The sequence below is a fragment of the Rana temporaria genome, unplaced genomic scaffold, assembly GCF_905171775.1.
Source record: "Rana temporaria unplaced genomic scaffold, aRanTem1.1, whole genome shotgun sequence".
Classification (NCBI taxonomy): Eukaryota; Metazoa; Chordata; class Amphibia; order Anura; family Ranidae; genus Rana; species Rana temporaria.
Window position 1 is genome coordinate 1,106 of NW_024404592.1, and position 15,721 is coordinate 16,826.

At 52.1% G+C, this 15,721-nt stretch overlaps 1 protein-coding gene across 2 annotated transcripts; it reads left to right on the plus strand.

Moving 5' to 3' along the window:
* Nucleotides 1–4,652: 4,652 nt before the first annotated feature.
* On the plus strand, nt 4,653–14,049 carry SLC16A6 (solute carrier family 16 member 6). 2 transcript variants are annotated; one of them, XM_040334743.1, is made up of 6 exons: nt 4,653–4,769; nt 6,423–6,654; nt 6,733–6,876; nt 6,953–7,081; nt 10,363–11,157; nt 13,597–14,049. In XM_040334743.1, exons 2-6 carry the CDS (start codon nt 6,429–6,431, stop codon nt 13,830–13,832), a joined length of 1,530 nt encoding a protein of 509 aa, XP_040190677.1. In that variant the 5' UTR covers nt 4,653–4,769; nt 6,423–6,428; the 3' UTR covers nt 13,833–14,049. The 2 variants fall into 2 exon arrangements, with proteins under 2 accessions (XP_040190677.1, XP_040190676.1); XM_040334742.1 differs by having other exon boundaries at nt 4,654–4,769; nt 6,419–6,654.
* Nucleotides 14,050–15,721: the final 1,672 nt, after the last annotated feature.

Sequence of the window (15,721 nt, forward strand, 5' to 3'; positions counted from 1 at the left end):
AGTGTCAGCTCTTGGGGTCAGTATTAGTAGAGGAGTGAAGTGTCAGCTCTTGGGGTGAGTATTAGTAGAGGGGTGAAGTGTCAGCTCTTGGGTACAGTGGGGGGGTGCAGTACCTTGGGGTGAGTAGGGGGGTACAGTGGGGGTGAGTAGTAGGGGGGTGCAGTGGGGGAGGGGAGGGGGTGAAGTGGGGAGGGGAGGGGAGGGGGGTACAGTGGGGGTAAGTAGTAGGGGAGTGCAGTACTTTGGGGTGAGTAGGGGGGTACAGTGGGGGAGGGGGGTGCAGTGGGGGAGGGGGTGCAGTGGGGTGAGTAGGGGGGGGGTGCAGTACCTTGGGGTGAGTAGTAGGGGGGTGCAGTACCTTGGGGTGAGTAGTAGGGGGGTGCAGTACCTTGGGGTCAGTATTAGTAGAGGGGTGAAGTGTCAGCTCTTGGGGTCAGTATTAGTAGAGGGGAGAAGTGTCAGCTCTTGGGGTCAGTATTAGTAGAGGGGAGAAGTGTCAGCTCTTGGGGTGAGTATTAGTAGAGGGAGAAGTGTCAGCTCTTGGGGTCAGTATTAGTAGAGGGGAGAAGTGTCAGCTCTTGGGGTCAGTATTAGTAGAGGGGTGAAGTGTCAGCTCTTGGGGTCAGTATTAGTAGAGGGTGAAGTGTCAGCTCTTGGGGTCAGTATTAGTAGAGGGTGAAGTGTCAGCTCTTGGGGTCAGTATTAGTAGAGGGGTGAAGTGTCAGCTCTTGGGGTCAGTATTAGTAGAGGGTGAAGTGTCAGCTCTTGGGGTGAGTATTAGTAGAGGGGTGAAGTGTCAGCTCTTGGGGTGAGTATTAGTAGAGGGGTGAAGTGTCAGCTCTTGGGGTGAGTATTAGTAGAGGGGAGAAGTGTCAGCTCTTGGGGTCAGTATTAGTAGAGGGGAGAAGTGTCAGCTCTTGGGGTCAGTATTAGTAGAGGGTGAAGTGTCAGCTCTTGGGGTGAGTATTAGTAGAGGGGAGAAGTGTCAGCTCTTGGGGTCAGTATTAGTAGAGGGGAGAAGTGTCAGCTCTTGGGGTCAGTATTAGTAGAGGGGAGAAGTGTCAGCTCTTGGGGTCAGTATTAGTAGAGGGAGAAGTGTCAGCTCTTGGGGTCAGTATTAGTAGAGGGGTGAAGTGTCAGCTCTTGGGGTCAGTATTAGTAGAGGGAGAAGTGTCAGCTCTTGGGGTGAGTATTAGTAGAGGGTGAAGTGTCAGCTCTTGGGGTCAGTATTAGTAGAGGGGTGAAGTGTCAGCTCTTGGGGTGAGTATTAGTAGAGGGTGAAGTGTCAGCTCTTGGGGTCAGTATTAGTAGAGGGGAGAAGTGTCAGCTCTTGGGGTCAGTATTAGTAGAGGGAGAAGTGTCAGCTCTTGGGGTCAGTATTAGTAGAGGGTGAAGTGTCAGCTCTTGGGGTCAGTATTAGTAGAGGGGAGAAGTGTCAGCTCTTGGGGTCAGTATTAGTAGAGGGTGAAGTGTCAGCTCTTGGGGTCAGTATTAGTAGAGGGGAGAAGTGTCAGCTCTTGGGGTCAGTATTAGTAGAGGGGTGAAGTGTCAGCTCTTGGGGTCAGTATTAGTAGAGGGGTGAAGTGTCAGCTCTTGGGGTCAGTATTAGTAGAGGGGTGAAGTGTCAGCTCTTGGGGTCAGTATTAGTAGAGGGGTGAAGTGTCAGCTCTTGGGGTCAGTATTAGTAGAGGGGTGAAGTGTCAGCTCTTGGGGTCAGTATTAGTAGAGGGGAGAAGTGTCAGCTCTTGGGGTGAGTATTAGTAGAGGGTGAAGTGTCAGCTCTTGGGGTCAGTATTAGTAGAGGGGTGAAGTGTCAGCTCTTGGGGTCAGTATTAGTAGAGGGGTGAAGTGTCAGCTCTTGGGGTCAGTATTAGTAGAGGGAGAAGTGTCAGCTCTTGGGGTCAGTATTAGTAGAGGGGAGAAGTGTCAGCTCTTGGGGTCAGTATTAGTAGAGGGGTGAAGTGTCAGCTCTTGGGGTCAGTATTAGTAGAGGGGTGAAGTGTCAGCTCTTGGGGTGAGTATTAGTAGAGGGTGAAGTGTCAGCTCTTGGGGTGAGTATTAGTAGAGGGTGAAGTGTCAGCTCTTGGGGTCAGTATTAGTAGAGGGGTGAAGTGTCAGCTCTTGGGGTCAGTATTAGTAGAGGGTGAAGTGTCAGCTCTTGGGGTGAGTATTAGTAGAGGGTGAAGTGTCAGCTCTTGGGGTCAGTATTAGTAGAGGGTGAAGTGTCAACTCTTGGGGTCAGTATTAGTAGAGGGGTGAAGTGTCAGCTCTTGGGGTCAGTATTAGTAGAGGGGAGAAGTGTCAGCTCTTGGGGTCAGTATTAGTAGAGGGTGAAGTGTCAGCTCTTGGGGTCAGTATTAGTAGAGGGGAGAAGTGTCAGCTCTTGGGGTCAGTATTAGTAGAGGGAGAAGTGTCAGCTCTTGGGGTCAGTATTAGTAGAGGGTGAAGTGTCAGCTCTTGGGGTCAGTATTAGTAGAGGGGAGAAGTGTCAGCTCTTGGGGTGAGTATTAGTAGAGGAGTGAAGTGTCAGCTCTTGGGGTGAGTATTAGTAGAGGGAGAAGTGTCAGCTCTTGGGGTCAGTATTAGTAGAGGGAGAAGTGTCAGCTCTTGGGGTGAGTATTAGTAGAGGGTGAAGTGTCAGCTCTTGGGGTCAGTATTAGTAGAGGGGAGAAGTGTCAGCTCTTGGGGTCAGTATTAGTAGAGGGGAGAAGTGTCAGCTCTTGGGGTGAGTATTTGTAGAGGGAGAAGTGTCAGCTCTTGGGGTCAGTATTAGTAGAGGGAGAAGTGTCAGCTCTTGGGGTCAGTATTAGTAGAGGGAGAAGTGTCAGCTCTTGGGGTCAGTATTAGTAGAGGGGAGAAGTGTCAGCTCTTGGGGTCAGTATTAGTAGAGGGGCGAAGTGTCAGCTCTTGGGGTGAGTATTAGTAGAGGGTGAAGTGTCAGCTCTTGGGGTCAGTATTAGTAGAGGGTGAAGTGTCAGCTCTTGGGGTCAGTATTAGTAGAGGGGAGAAGTGTCAGCTCTTGGGGTCAGTATTAGTAGAGGGGAGAAGTGTCAGCTCTTGGGGTCAGTATTAGTAGAGGGGAGAAGTGTCAGCTCTTGGGGTCAGTATTAGTAGAGGGGTGAAGTGTCAGCTCTTGGGGTCAGTATTAGTAGAGGGGTGAAGTGTCAGCTCTTGGGGTGAGTATTAGTAGAGGGGTGAAGTGTCAGCTCTTGGGGTCAGTATTAGTAGAGGGGTGAAGTGTCAGCTCTTGGGGTCAGTATTAGTAGAGGGGTGGAGTGTCAGCTCTTGGGGTCAGTATTAGTAGAGGGGTGAAGTGTCAGCTCTTGGGGTCAGTATTAGTAGAGGGAGAAGTGTCAGCTCTTGGGGTCAGTATTAGTAGAGGGTGAAGTGTCAGCTCTTGGGGTCAGTATTAGTAGAGGGAGAAGTGTCAGCTCTTGGGGTCAGTATTAGTAGAGGGGTGAAGTGTCAGCTCTTGGGGTCAGTATTAGTAGAGGGGAGAAGTGTCATCTCTTGGGGTGAGTATTAGTAGAGGGGAGAAGTGTCAGCTCTTGGTGTCAGTATTAGTAGAGGGGTGAAGTGTCAGCTCTTGGGGTGAGTATTAGTAGAGGGGTGAAGTGTCAGCTCTTGGGGTCAGTATTAGTAGAGGGGTGAAGTGTCAGCTCTTGGGGTCAGTATTAGTAGAGGGGTGAAGTGTCAGCTCTTGGGGTCAGTATTAGTAGAGGGGTGAAGTGTCAGCTCTTGGGGTCAGTATTAGTAGAGGGGAGAAGTGTCAGCTCTTGGGGTCAGTATTAGTAGAGGGGTGAAGTGTCAGCTCTTGGGGTCAGTATTAGTAGAGGGGAGAAGTGTCAGCTCTTGGGGTCAGTATTAGTAGAGGGAGAAGTGTCAGCTCTTGGGGTGAGTATTTGTAGAGGGAGAAGTGTCAGCTCTTGGGGTCAGTATTAGTAGAGGGAGAAGTGTCAGCTCTTGGGGTCAGTATTAGTAGAGGGGAGAAGTGTCAGCTCTTGGGGTCAGTATTAGTAGAGGGTGAAGTGTCAGCTCTTGGGGTCAGTATTAGTAGAGGGGTGAAGTGTCAGCTCTTGGGGTCAGTATTAGTAGAGGGAGAAGTGTCAGCTCTTGGGGTCAGTATTAGTAGAGGGTGAAGTGTCAGCTCTTGGGGTCAGTATTAGTAGAGGGGAGAAGTGTCAGCTCTTGGGGTCAGTATTAGTAGAGGGTGAAGTGTCAGCTCTTGGGGTGAGTATTAGTAGAGGAGTGAAGTGTCAGCTCTTGGGTACAGTGGGGGGGTGCAGTACCTTGGGGTGAGTAGGGGGGTACAGTGGGGGTGAGTAGTAGGGGGGTGCAGTGGGGGAGGGGGGGGGGTGAAGTGGGGAGGGGAGGGGAGGGGGGTACAGTGGGGGTAAGTAGTAGGGGAGTGCAGTACTTTGGGGTGAGTAGGGGGGTACAGTGGGGGAGGGGGTGCAGTGGGGTGAGTAGTAGGGGAGTGCAGTACCTTGGGGTGAGTAGTAGGGGGGTGCAGTACCTTGGGGTGAGTAGTAGGGAGGTGCAGTACCTTGGGGTCCCCTCCAGGTGGTGCTGTCTCTCTAGGCTGAGGAGCTGACACTCTATGGCTCTCTGTACAGCTCGGCTCTGATTGGTCGCTGAGGGGTTAATGTTGGAGGCGCGGCCCCGGCAGAGAGATGCGCGATCCCGACAGACCGGCTAAATCCGGTATATAGAGAGAGATGAGAGGAGAGCCGGCACCGGGCTGACCAGCACCGGCCCCGGGGGCCACTGTGAGTATACAGGGGGGGTGATATACAGAGGAGTACACATGATGTATACAGGGGGGGTGGTATATTATATAGGAGGGGGGGTGGTATATTATATAGGAGGGGGGGGGGTAACATCGTGTCCCGCTTGGTGTATTCTCTGTATAACGATGGATCTTTGGTGGGAGGGGGGGTGATATACAGAGGAGTACACATAATGTATACAGGGGGGGGGGGGGTGGTATATTATATAGGAGGGGGGGTGATATACAGAGGAGTACACATAATGTATACAGGGGGGGTGATATACAGAGGAGTACACATGATGTATACGGGGGGGGGGGGTGATATACAGAGGAGTACACATGATGTATACAGGGGGGGGGTGATATACAGAGGAGTACACATGATGTATACGGGGGGGTGTGGTATATTATATAGGAGGGGGTGTGGTATATTATATAGGAGGGGGGTGGTATATTATATAGGAGGGGGGTGGTATATTATATAGGAGGGGGGGTGGTATATTATATAGGAGGGGGGGTGGTATATTATATAGGAGGGGGGTGTGGTATATTATATAGGAGGGGGGTGTGGTATATTATATAGGAGGGGGGGGTGGTATATTATATAGGGGGGGGGGTGGTATATTATATAGGGGGGGGGGTTGGTAATATTGTGTCCAGCTTGGTGTATATTCTGTATAACGATGGATCTTTGGTGGGAGGGGGGGTGGTATATTATATAGGAGGGGGGGGGGTGATATACAGAGGAGTACACATGATGTATACAGGAGGGGGGGAGGTGGTATATTATATTGGAGGGGGGAGGGGGGTTGATACACAGGGGGGGTGGTAGTATTGTGTATATTCTGTATAACGATGGATCTTTGGTGGGAGGGGGGGTGGTATATTATATAGGAGGGGGGTGTGGTATATTATATAGGAGGGGGGTGTGGTATATTATATAGGAGGGGGGTGTGGTATATTATATAGGAGGGGGGGTGGTATATTATATAGGAGGGGGGTGTGGTATATTATATAGGAGGGGGGGGTGGTATATAGGGGGGGGGGGTTGGTAATATTGTGTCCAGCTTGGTGTATATTCTGTATAACGATGGATCTTTGGTGGGAGGGGGGGTGGTATATTATATAGGGGGGGGGGGTGGTATATTATATAGGGGGGGGGGGTTGGTAATATTGTGTCCCGCTTGGTGTATATTCTGTATAACGATGGATCTTTGGTGGGGGGGGGGGTGATATACAGAGGAGTACACATAATGTATACAGGGGGGGGGGGGTTGGTAATATTGTGTCCAGCTTGGTGTATATTCTGTATAACGATGGATCTTTGGTGGGAGGGGGGGTGGTATATTATATAGGAGGGGGGTGTGGTATATTATATAGGGGGGGGGTGGTATATTATATAGGGGGGGGGTTGGTAATATTGTGTCCAGCTTGGTGTATATTCTGTATAACGATGGATCTTTGGTGGGAGGGGGGGTGGTATATTATATAGGAGGGGGGTGTGGTATATTATATAGGAGGGGGGGGTGGTATATTATATAGGAGGAGGGGGGGTGGTATATTATATAGGGGGGGGGTTGGTAATATTGTGTCCAGCTTGGTGTATTCTCTGTATAACGATGGATCTTTGCCCCCCCCCCCGGACAGACAGACAACGATGACGGTCGTACGGAATTGTCCCGGTGCCAATGTGTATACCGAAGTGCCTGACGGGGGATGGGGCTGGGCGGTGGCCGTCGCCTTCTTCTTCGTGGAAGTTTTCACGTACGGAGTCATTAAGTCGTTCGGCGTTTTCTTCAAGGATCTGATGGTTTACTTTGATGAAAGTAACAGCCGGATCTCCTGGATCATCTCGATATGTGTCTTCGTACTTACCTTCACCGGTATGTCAGTGATGATAGGTGGCCTGTGGGGGGCGCTGTGGGATCTCACCTCCTACTCATGTCTTGTCTCTCTTTTAGCTCCTCTCTCTACGGTGCTGAGTAATCGCTATGGCCATCGGCCGGTCGTCATGCTCGGGGGATTCCTTATCAGCCTGGGGATGATCGCGGCCTCCTTTGCCCGGAATGTGGTGGACATGTACCTGACCATCGGGGTGGTGTCTGGTGAGTGTTCCCGATTGGCCGGTGAATGTGGGCTCTCCAGCTTGTTCAGTGTCAGTAAAACGTTGGTCTATTTCAGGATTGGGTTATTGTTTCAGCTTCCTCCCAACCGTCACCATCCTATCCCAATACTTCGAGAAACGCCGATCGCTGGTCACCGCCATCGCTTCCACTGGAGAGTGCTTTGCCGTGTTCGCATTTGCTCCAGGTAGGTATTCAACATTTTATCACAGGAGGGGTCAGTAATATCTCATTGTACAGATTGTATCATGGGGGGGGGGTCGGTCTTCTCTCAGGGTATAGATTGTATCATGGGGGGGGGTCGGTCTTCTCTCAGGGTATAGATTGTATCATGGGGGGGGGGTCGGTCTTCTCTCAGGGTATAGATTGTATCATGGGGAGGGGGTCAGTCTTCTCTCAGGGTATAGATTGTATCATGGGGGGGGTAGTCTTCTCTCAGGGTATAGATTGTACACAGGGGGGGGGGGGTCGGTCTTCTCTCAGGGTATAGATTGTATCATGGGGAGGGGGTCGGTCTTCTCTCAGGGTATAGATTGTATCAGGGGGGAGGGGGTCGGTCTTCTCTCAGGGTATAGATTGTATCATGGGGGGGGGTCAGTCTTCTCTCAGGGTATAGATTGTATCATGGGGAGGGGGTCAGTCTTCTCTCAGGGTATAGATTGTATCACAGGGGGAGGGGGTCGGTCTTCTCTCAGGGTATAGATTGTATCACTGGGGAGGGGGTCGGTCTTCTCTCAGGGTATAGATTGTATCACGGGGGGGGGGTCGGTCTTCTCTCAGGGTATAGATTGTATCATGGGGAGGGGGTCGGTCTTCTCTCAGGGTATAGATTGTATCATGGGGAGGGGGGTCAGTCTTCTCTCAGGGTATAGATTGTATCAGGGGGGGGGGTCGGTCTTCTCTCAGGGTATAGATTGTATCACAGGGGGGAGGGGGTCAGTCTTCTCTCAGGGTATAGATTGTATCATGGGGGGGGGGGGTCGGTCTTCTCTCAGGGTATAGATTGTATCAGGGGGGGGGGGTCAGTCTTCTCTCAGGGTATAGATTGTATCATGGGGACGGGGTCGGTCTTCTCTCAGGGTATAGATTGTATCATGGGGAGGGGGTCAGTCTTCTCTCAGGGTATAGATTGTATCATGGGGGGAGGGGGTCAGTCTTCTCTCAGGGTATAGATTGTATCATGGGGGTAGGAGGTCAGTCTTCTCTCAGGGTATAGATTGTATCATGGGGAGGGGGTCGGTCTTCTCTCAGGGTATAGATTGTATCATGGGGGGAGGGGGTCGGTCTTCTCTCAGGGTATAGATTGTATCACGGAGGGAGGGGGTCAGTCTTCTCTCAGGGTATAGATTGTATCATGGGGGTAGGAGGTCAGTCTTCTCTCAGGGTATAGATTGTATCATGGGGAGGGGGTCGGTCTTCTCTCAGGGTATAGATTGTATCATGGGGGGAGGGGGTCGGTCTTCTCTCAGGGTATAGATTGTATCACGGAGGGAGGGGGTCAGTCTTCTCTCAGGGTATAGATTGTATCACGGAGGGAGGGGGTCGGTCTTCTCTCAGGGTATAGATTGTATCATGGGGAGGGGGTCAGTCTTCTCTCAGGGTATAGATTGTATCATGGGGAGGGGGTCGGTCTTCTCTCAGGGTATAGATTGTATCATGGGGAGGGGGTCGGTCTTCTCTCAGGGTATAGATTGTATCATGGGGAGGAAGTCAGTCTTCTCTCAGGGTATAGATTGTATCATGGGGAGGGGGTCGGTCTTCTCTCAGGGTATAGATTGTATCATGGGGAGGGGGTCAGTCTTCTCTCAGGGTATAGATTGTATCATGGGGGGAGGAGGTCTTCTCTCAGGGTATAGATTATATCACGGGGGGAGGGGGTCGGTCTTCTCTCAGGGTATAGATTGTATCATGGGGGGAGGGGGTCAGTCTTCTCTCAGGGTATAGATTGTATCACGGGGGGAGGGGGTCGGTCTTCTCTCAGGGTATAGATTGTATCATGGGGAGGGGGTCAGTCTTCTCTCAGGGTATAGATTGTATCATGGGGGGGGGGTCGGTCTTCTCTCAGAGTATAGATTATATCACGGGGGGGGTCGGTCTTCTCTCAGGGTATAGATTGTATCACGGGGGGAGGGGGTCGGTCTTCTCTCAGGGTATAGATTGTATCACGGGGTGGAGGGGGTTGGTCTTCTCTCAGGGTATAGATTGTATCACGGGGGGAGGGGGTCAGTCTTCTCTCAGGGTATAGATTATATCACGGGGGGAGGGGGTCGGTCTTCTCTCAGGGTATAGATTGTATCATGGGGAGGGGGTCGGTCTTCTCTCAGGGTATAGATTGTATCATGGGGGGAGGGGGTCGGTCTTCTCTCAGGGTATAGATTGTATCACAGGGGGGAGGGGGTCGGTCTTCTCTCAGGGTATAGATTGTATTACGGGGGGATGAGGTCAGTCTTCTCTCAGGGTATAGATTGTATCATGGGGGGAGGGGGTCGGTCTTCTCTCAGGGTATAGATTGTATCACGGGGGAAGGAGGTCAGTCTTCTCTCAGGGTATAGATTGTATCATGGGGGGGGTCAGTCTTCTCTCAGGGTATAGATTGTATCAGGGGGAGGGGGTCAGTCTTCTCTCAGGGTATAGATTGTATCATGGGGAGGGGGTCGGTCTTCTCTCAGGGTATAGATTGTATCACGGGGGGAGGAGGTCAGTCTTCTCTCAGGGTATAGATTGTATCACGGGGGGAGGGGGTCGGTCTTCTCTCAGGGTATAGAATGTATCACGGGTGGAGGAGGTCAGTCTTCTCTCAGGGTATAGATTATATCACGGGGGGAGGGGGTCGGTCTTCTCTCAGGGTATAGATTATATCACGGGGGGAGGGGGTCGGTCTTCTCTCAGGGTATAGATTATATCACGGGGGGAGGTCGGTCTTCTCTCAGGGTATAGATTGTATCACGGGGAAAGGGGGTCGGTCTTCTCTCAGGGTATAGAATGTATCACGAGGGGGGTCGGTCTTCTCTCAGGGTATAGATTGTATCACAGGGGGGAGGGGGTCGGTCTTCTCTCAGGGTATAGATTGTATCACGGGGGGGGGTCGGTCTTCTCTCAGGGTATAGATTGTATCACGGGGGGAGGGGGTCAGGCTTCTCTCAGGGTATAGATTGTATCACGGGGGGAGGGGGTCGGTCTTCTCTCAGGGTATAGATTGTATCACGGGGGGAGGGGGTCGGTCTTCTCTCAGGGTATAGATTGTATCACGGGGGGAGGGGGTCGGTCTTCTCTCAGGGTATAGATTGTATCACGGGGGGAGGGGGTCGGTCTTCTCTCAGGGTATAGATTGTATCACGGGGGGAGGGGGTCGGTCTTCTCTCAGGGTTCAGATTGATTTTTATGGACTTTTTGTTTGTCTTGCCTGGAGGTGGATATTATTTAGTTCTGTCCTCCTTTCTCACGTTTCTCCGTTTGGTTTTTCCTCAGCTATAACTGCATTAAACAACCAGGTGGGGTGGCGGTACTGCCTGCTGATAGTGGGGGCTCTGCAGCTGAACATTGTGGTGTGTGGAGCATTACTACGACCCATAATCATCAAACCTCCCGAAGAAGCCAAAGAGTCTCGGAAGAGCCAGAACCTTGAGAGCAGCTATATGCTGGAGAACGAGCAGACGCTGACCTCTCTGGACTCCATTGATTCTGGAGTTGAAGTATCTACCTCCCCGAAGAATGTAGCGGGTGGCGGGACCCCTGAGAAGAGGAAGCCGGCTGAGCAGCTGGATGTAGAGGAGAAGTCGGAACCTCCTCTTCTAGACTTCTCAGTGCTGAGGAACCCCAGCTTTATATGCTATGCTCTTTTTGGGCTTTTTGCCACACTGGGCTTCTTTGCGCCATCGCTGTATATCATCCCTCTTTGTCTGAGCTTAGGGATAGGCAAGGACTTGTCTGCATACATGCTATCCTCCATGGCCATTGCTGAGGTCTTTGGCAGGATCGGTGCTGGTTGGATACTCAATAGAAAGCCTATTCAAAAAATTTACATTGAGCTGATCTTTGTTGTTCTGTTGTGCCTGGCGTTGGTTGCTTTTCCCTTTGCAGGTAACTTCTGGGGGCTGGTGGTGTGCAGCGTTTTTTTTGGTTGCATGCTTGGGACTGTTACTGGCACCCATATTCCTCTGGTGGCAGAAGAAGACATTGTTGGCATTGAAAAGATGTCTTCAGGAGTCGGGGTCTATGTTTTTATCCAAAGTATTGCTGGCCTGGCTGGACCACCACTTGGAGGTAAGAATCACGAGGGTCTTATTTTCAATCTGTTTCAGACGTAAAAATGTTGTAATATTAGCTGTAAAAGTAATGTAACCCTGAGAGAGAAAGAGGCTAGATGGCTCCCCATAGTGTTGGAGGCTCCCCATAGTGTTGGAGGCTCCCCATAGTGTTGGAGGCTCCCCATAGTGTTGGAGGCTCCCCATAGTGTTGGAGGCTCCCCATAGTGTTGGAGGCTCCCCATAAAATGGAAATTTCAGAACCGAAACGAAACCGAAATAAAAAAAAATAGTCTATGTATGATAAAATGAAGTTGGCCATTGCACTGACTGAGGCATTCTGCACTGATATCATACCTCACTCAGCACATCTTCATATACACATATTGCATGATGAGGCACTGGATCTATCTATATGTGTGTGACATACCTCACCTAGTGCAATACACAGACGTCACATCTTTATATATTATATCATATAAAGATGTCTGTGTACTGCACTAGGTGAGGTATGAGGAGATGGCACGTGACCTAGTCGGTCACACACAAAATACTGACCACGGTGAGCAGAAAGTTGCACTTGCACCTTGCATTTACTGAGGGCCGAGGCGAGGGGCATGCATTTACTGAGGGCCGAGGCGAGGGGCATGCATTTACTGAGGGCCGAGGCGAGGGGCATGCATTTACTGAGGGCCGAGGCGAGGGGCATGCATTTACTGAGGGCCGAGGCGAGGGGCATGCATTTACTGAGGGCCGAGGCGAGGGGCATGCATTTACTGAGGGCCGAGGCGAGGGGCATGCATTTACTGAGGGCCGAGGCGAGGGGCATGCATTTACTGAGGGCCGAGGCGAGGGGCATGCATCATAAAGTTGCACTAGTCAATAGTCTGTGACTGGTGGTCTGTGACAGTCAGTCACAGACCTTACCTTAACTGCTGGCGTTGGTACAGAGTGAGTCCCGCCGTCGGGTGATGAGCAGCTTGCTCAGAGTCATGCCGGGTTGGATGGCGCCCAGCCCCCACAGAACGTAGACTTGACTGTGTCTGAGACAGACAGTCCTCCGTCGGGACACACATGCACAGCCGATGGTCGCACCCGCCAGTGACTGGCTGTGACGCTGGCAGAGCCGCAGGGCAGACAGGAAGTAAGCTGTCCGTACAGTACCAGTGCCACTGACTACCCAGTGACCCAGACTGCTTCTGGCGAGCTTACGGGCGGGGTGACGGGGCCCCCTATTGGGCGGGGCCCATGGGCTTCCTATGGTAAGTCCGGCCCTGGAGGTGGGCTCATTATCGGCAATTTTTAAGTTGTTTCGGCATGTCCCCAAAACAGCTATTTTCGGCCGATATGTATCGGCCACCGATATATCGGTGCATCCCAAATATACATATATACAACATTGAGTCTGAGTAGCACAAATCATAGTGGGGTTCTCATTCCCCCTGTACCCCTATTAGAGACACAGGGGGATCTACACATAAGAGGGTCGGGGAAGCTGGACAAGGAGCCTCCAGAACTCTCCAGGGCAAGCTGAGCCCCACAAACCCCGTCACACCCCCCATCAGGCCAGTTGAATGGTAAGGAAGGATGTGGTGGAAGGCCCATCAGGGAGAATCTGGAAATGACGACCCTGATTTGAGGACATACATGAAAGTCCTCTGATGTGGCCGAGGCCAGGGCACACATCGCTCCTTTCCAGTCTTGTAATCCTTTCCGGGACGAATGAATTCTGTCTGTAGAGGAGGATGTGGTGGCTTCCATAGGTGACACAGTGTACAATACCGACGCCTTCTCTGTTTGGGGTCATACCAGCTGTACAACGGATGGTGGGTTCCAACTTTCCTCCAGTACTAAGCAATTCTAAGTAGCCATGTTCATTAGAAGAAACGTATTGGGGAAAAGGGGACCTATGTACACCTGAGCTGGTCACCCCCTTTTTGTGTCTCCCTGTGAAGGTAGATGGAATTCTCATGGAGGTATGAGGCAGATTTCGGGATGATGCTTTTCATGGGGGTGGAATATACTTTTTTTTTTTAAAGGTACATTTTTATTTTGAAATTTTTGTACATACAAAACAGACAGTACAAGAAACACACATCCTAGGCGAACATCGCCCGGTACATCATTTTACAAAACTTTGGTAGCTGGTACACATTGAGCATTTCCATAAAAACGCACAGAGAAAGGTGGGAGAAAAACAACAGAATCGTTAATTTACTCACTTAGATCTATTCAACGGGCAGAGGTATCAGTCAAAGTTCAAGGAGCAGGAGGTATGGTGCAACGGGCAGAGGTATCAGTCAAAGTTCAAGGAGCAGGACCTCCCTAGGGCGGTGTCTGATCATTCCCCTTTGTTGGTGGACCTCGCCCTGGGCACCTCTCCCTCCTCCTATCGAGTGTGGAATATACTTGGACCCAAAGCGTCACTCATAGCTCCATGTTTGTGCTTTCCTTGCAGGCGTCCTGGTAGACTGGAGCCAAAACTACGGCTCGGCTTTTTACTCTTGTGCTGCTGGAATGGCGCTTGGGGCGTTCTTCCTGGCGCTGGTGAGGCCATGCAAGGTGGGACTCTGCAGGAAGAAGGAAGACATGCAGGAAATGCCGGAGGATTTCCTGGAAATGGACATGGCAAAAGGAGAGGAACTTGGCAAAAGCTGCCAGAGTCTCAGTGGTACACCATCTCATGTAATCTAATGGTCTCTCCCCATGTCCCGGAACAAACCACTCCCAATAAAAGGGAAGATGACACAAGCAATGTGAATTGGGACTCTGGGTAGGGGGGAGGGGAGAATGGGGCATTCCATAATAAAGACTGCATGCAGGGAAAACACTTGACCTTTCGCCTCTAGGCTATGCTGCTTCCTCAGAAATGCTGCAAACGGTCTTCATTCACTGAATTCATTCATGCAAACCAAATATTTATTAAATTATTAGAGCTGCTGTCAGTCATTCAGGGTTTTGCTGTACTACAGGGCTGTCATGTGTTTGTTTAGGCCAGAGACGAGCAATACACATCGTGCCTCAGGACTCTTCTCTAGCAGGATGGAAATACAGGAGGACAAAGATAAGAGATATATATATATATAGATATATATAATGTGCCCAGAAAATGTTCTGTGAGATCAATAAAACGTACATTTTCTTCTGGACTTGTCTTCTGACTTTTCTTTATCAGAGAATCCAACAGACCCTTCATCAAGCCTTCGCTCCCCTCCTCGTCCCGCGTCCTCCCTCATCGTCCTGCACGTAACGCGTCCTCCATCATCGTCCCGCACGTAACGCGTTCCTCCCTCATCGTCCCGCACGTAACGCGACCTCCATCATCGTCCCGCACGTAACGCGACCTCCCTCATCGTCCCGCACGTAACGCGTCATCCCGCACGTAACGCGACCTCCCCTCATCGTCCCGCGTCCTCCCTCATCGTCCTGCACGTAACGCGTCCTCCATCATCGTCCCGCACGTAACGCGACCTCCATCATCGTCCCGCGACCTCCCTCATCGTCCCGCACGTAACGCGTCCTCCATCATCGTCCCGCACGTAACGCGTCCTCCATCATCGTCCCGCACGTAACGCGTTCCTCCCTCATCGTCCTGCACGTAACGCGTCCTCCATCATCGTCCCGCACGTAACGCGTTCCTCCCTCATCGTCCCGCACGTAACGCGACCTCCATCATCGTCCCGCACGTAACGCGACCTCCCTCATCGTCCCGCACGTAACGCGTCATCCCGCACGTAACGCGACCTCCCCTCATCGTCCCGCGTCCTCCCTCATCGTCCTGCACGTAACGCGTCCTCCATCATCGTCCCGCACGTAACGCGACCTCCATCATCGTCCCGCGACCTCCCTCATCGTCCCGCACGTAACGCGTCCTCCATCATCGTCCCGCACGTAACGCGTCCTCCATCATCGTCCCGCACGTAACGCGTTCCTCCCTCATCGTCCCGCACGTAACGCGACCTCCATCATCGTCCCGCACGTAACGCGACCTCCCTCATCGTCCCGCACGTAACGCGTCATCCCGCACGTAACGCGACCTCCCCTCATCGTCCCGCGTCCTCCCTCATCGTCCTGCACGTAACGCGTCCTCCATCATCGTCCCGCACGTAACGCGACCTCCATCATCGTCCCGCGTCCTCCCTCATCGTCCCGCACGTAACGCGTCCTCCATCATCGTCCCGCACGTAACGCGACCTCCATCATCGTCCCGCACGTAACGCGACCTCCATCATCGTCCCGCACGTAACGCGTCCTCTCCCTCATCGTCCCGCATGTAACGCGTCCTCCATCATCGTCCCGCACGTAACGCGTTCCTCCCTCCTCGTCCCGCACGTAACGCGACCTCCACTCCTCGTCCCGCACGTAACGCGACCTCCACTCCTCGTCCCGCACGTAACGCGACCTCCCTCATCGTCCCGCACGTAACGCGACCTCCACTCCTCGTCCCGCACGTAACGCGACCTCCACTCCTCGTCCCGCACGTAACGTGTCCTCTCCCTCATCGTCCCGCACGTAACGCGACCTCCACTCCTCGTCCCGCACGTAACGCGACCTCCACTCCTCGTCCCGCACGTAACGCGACC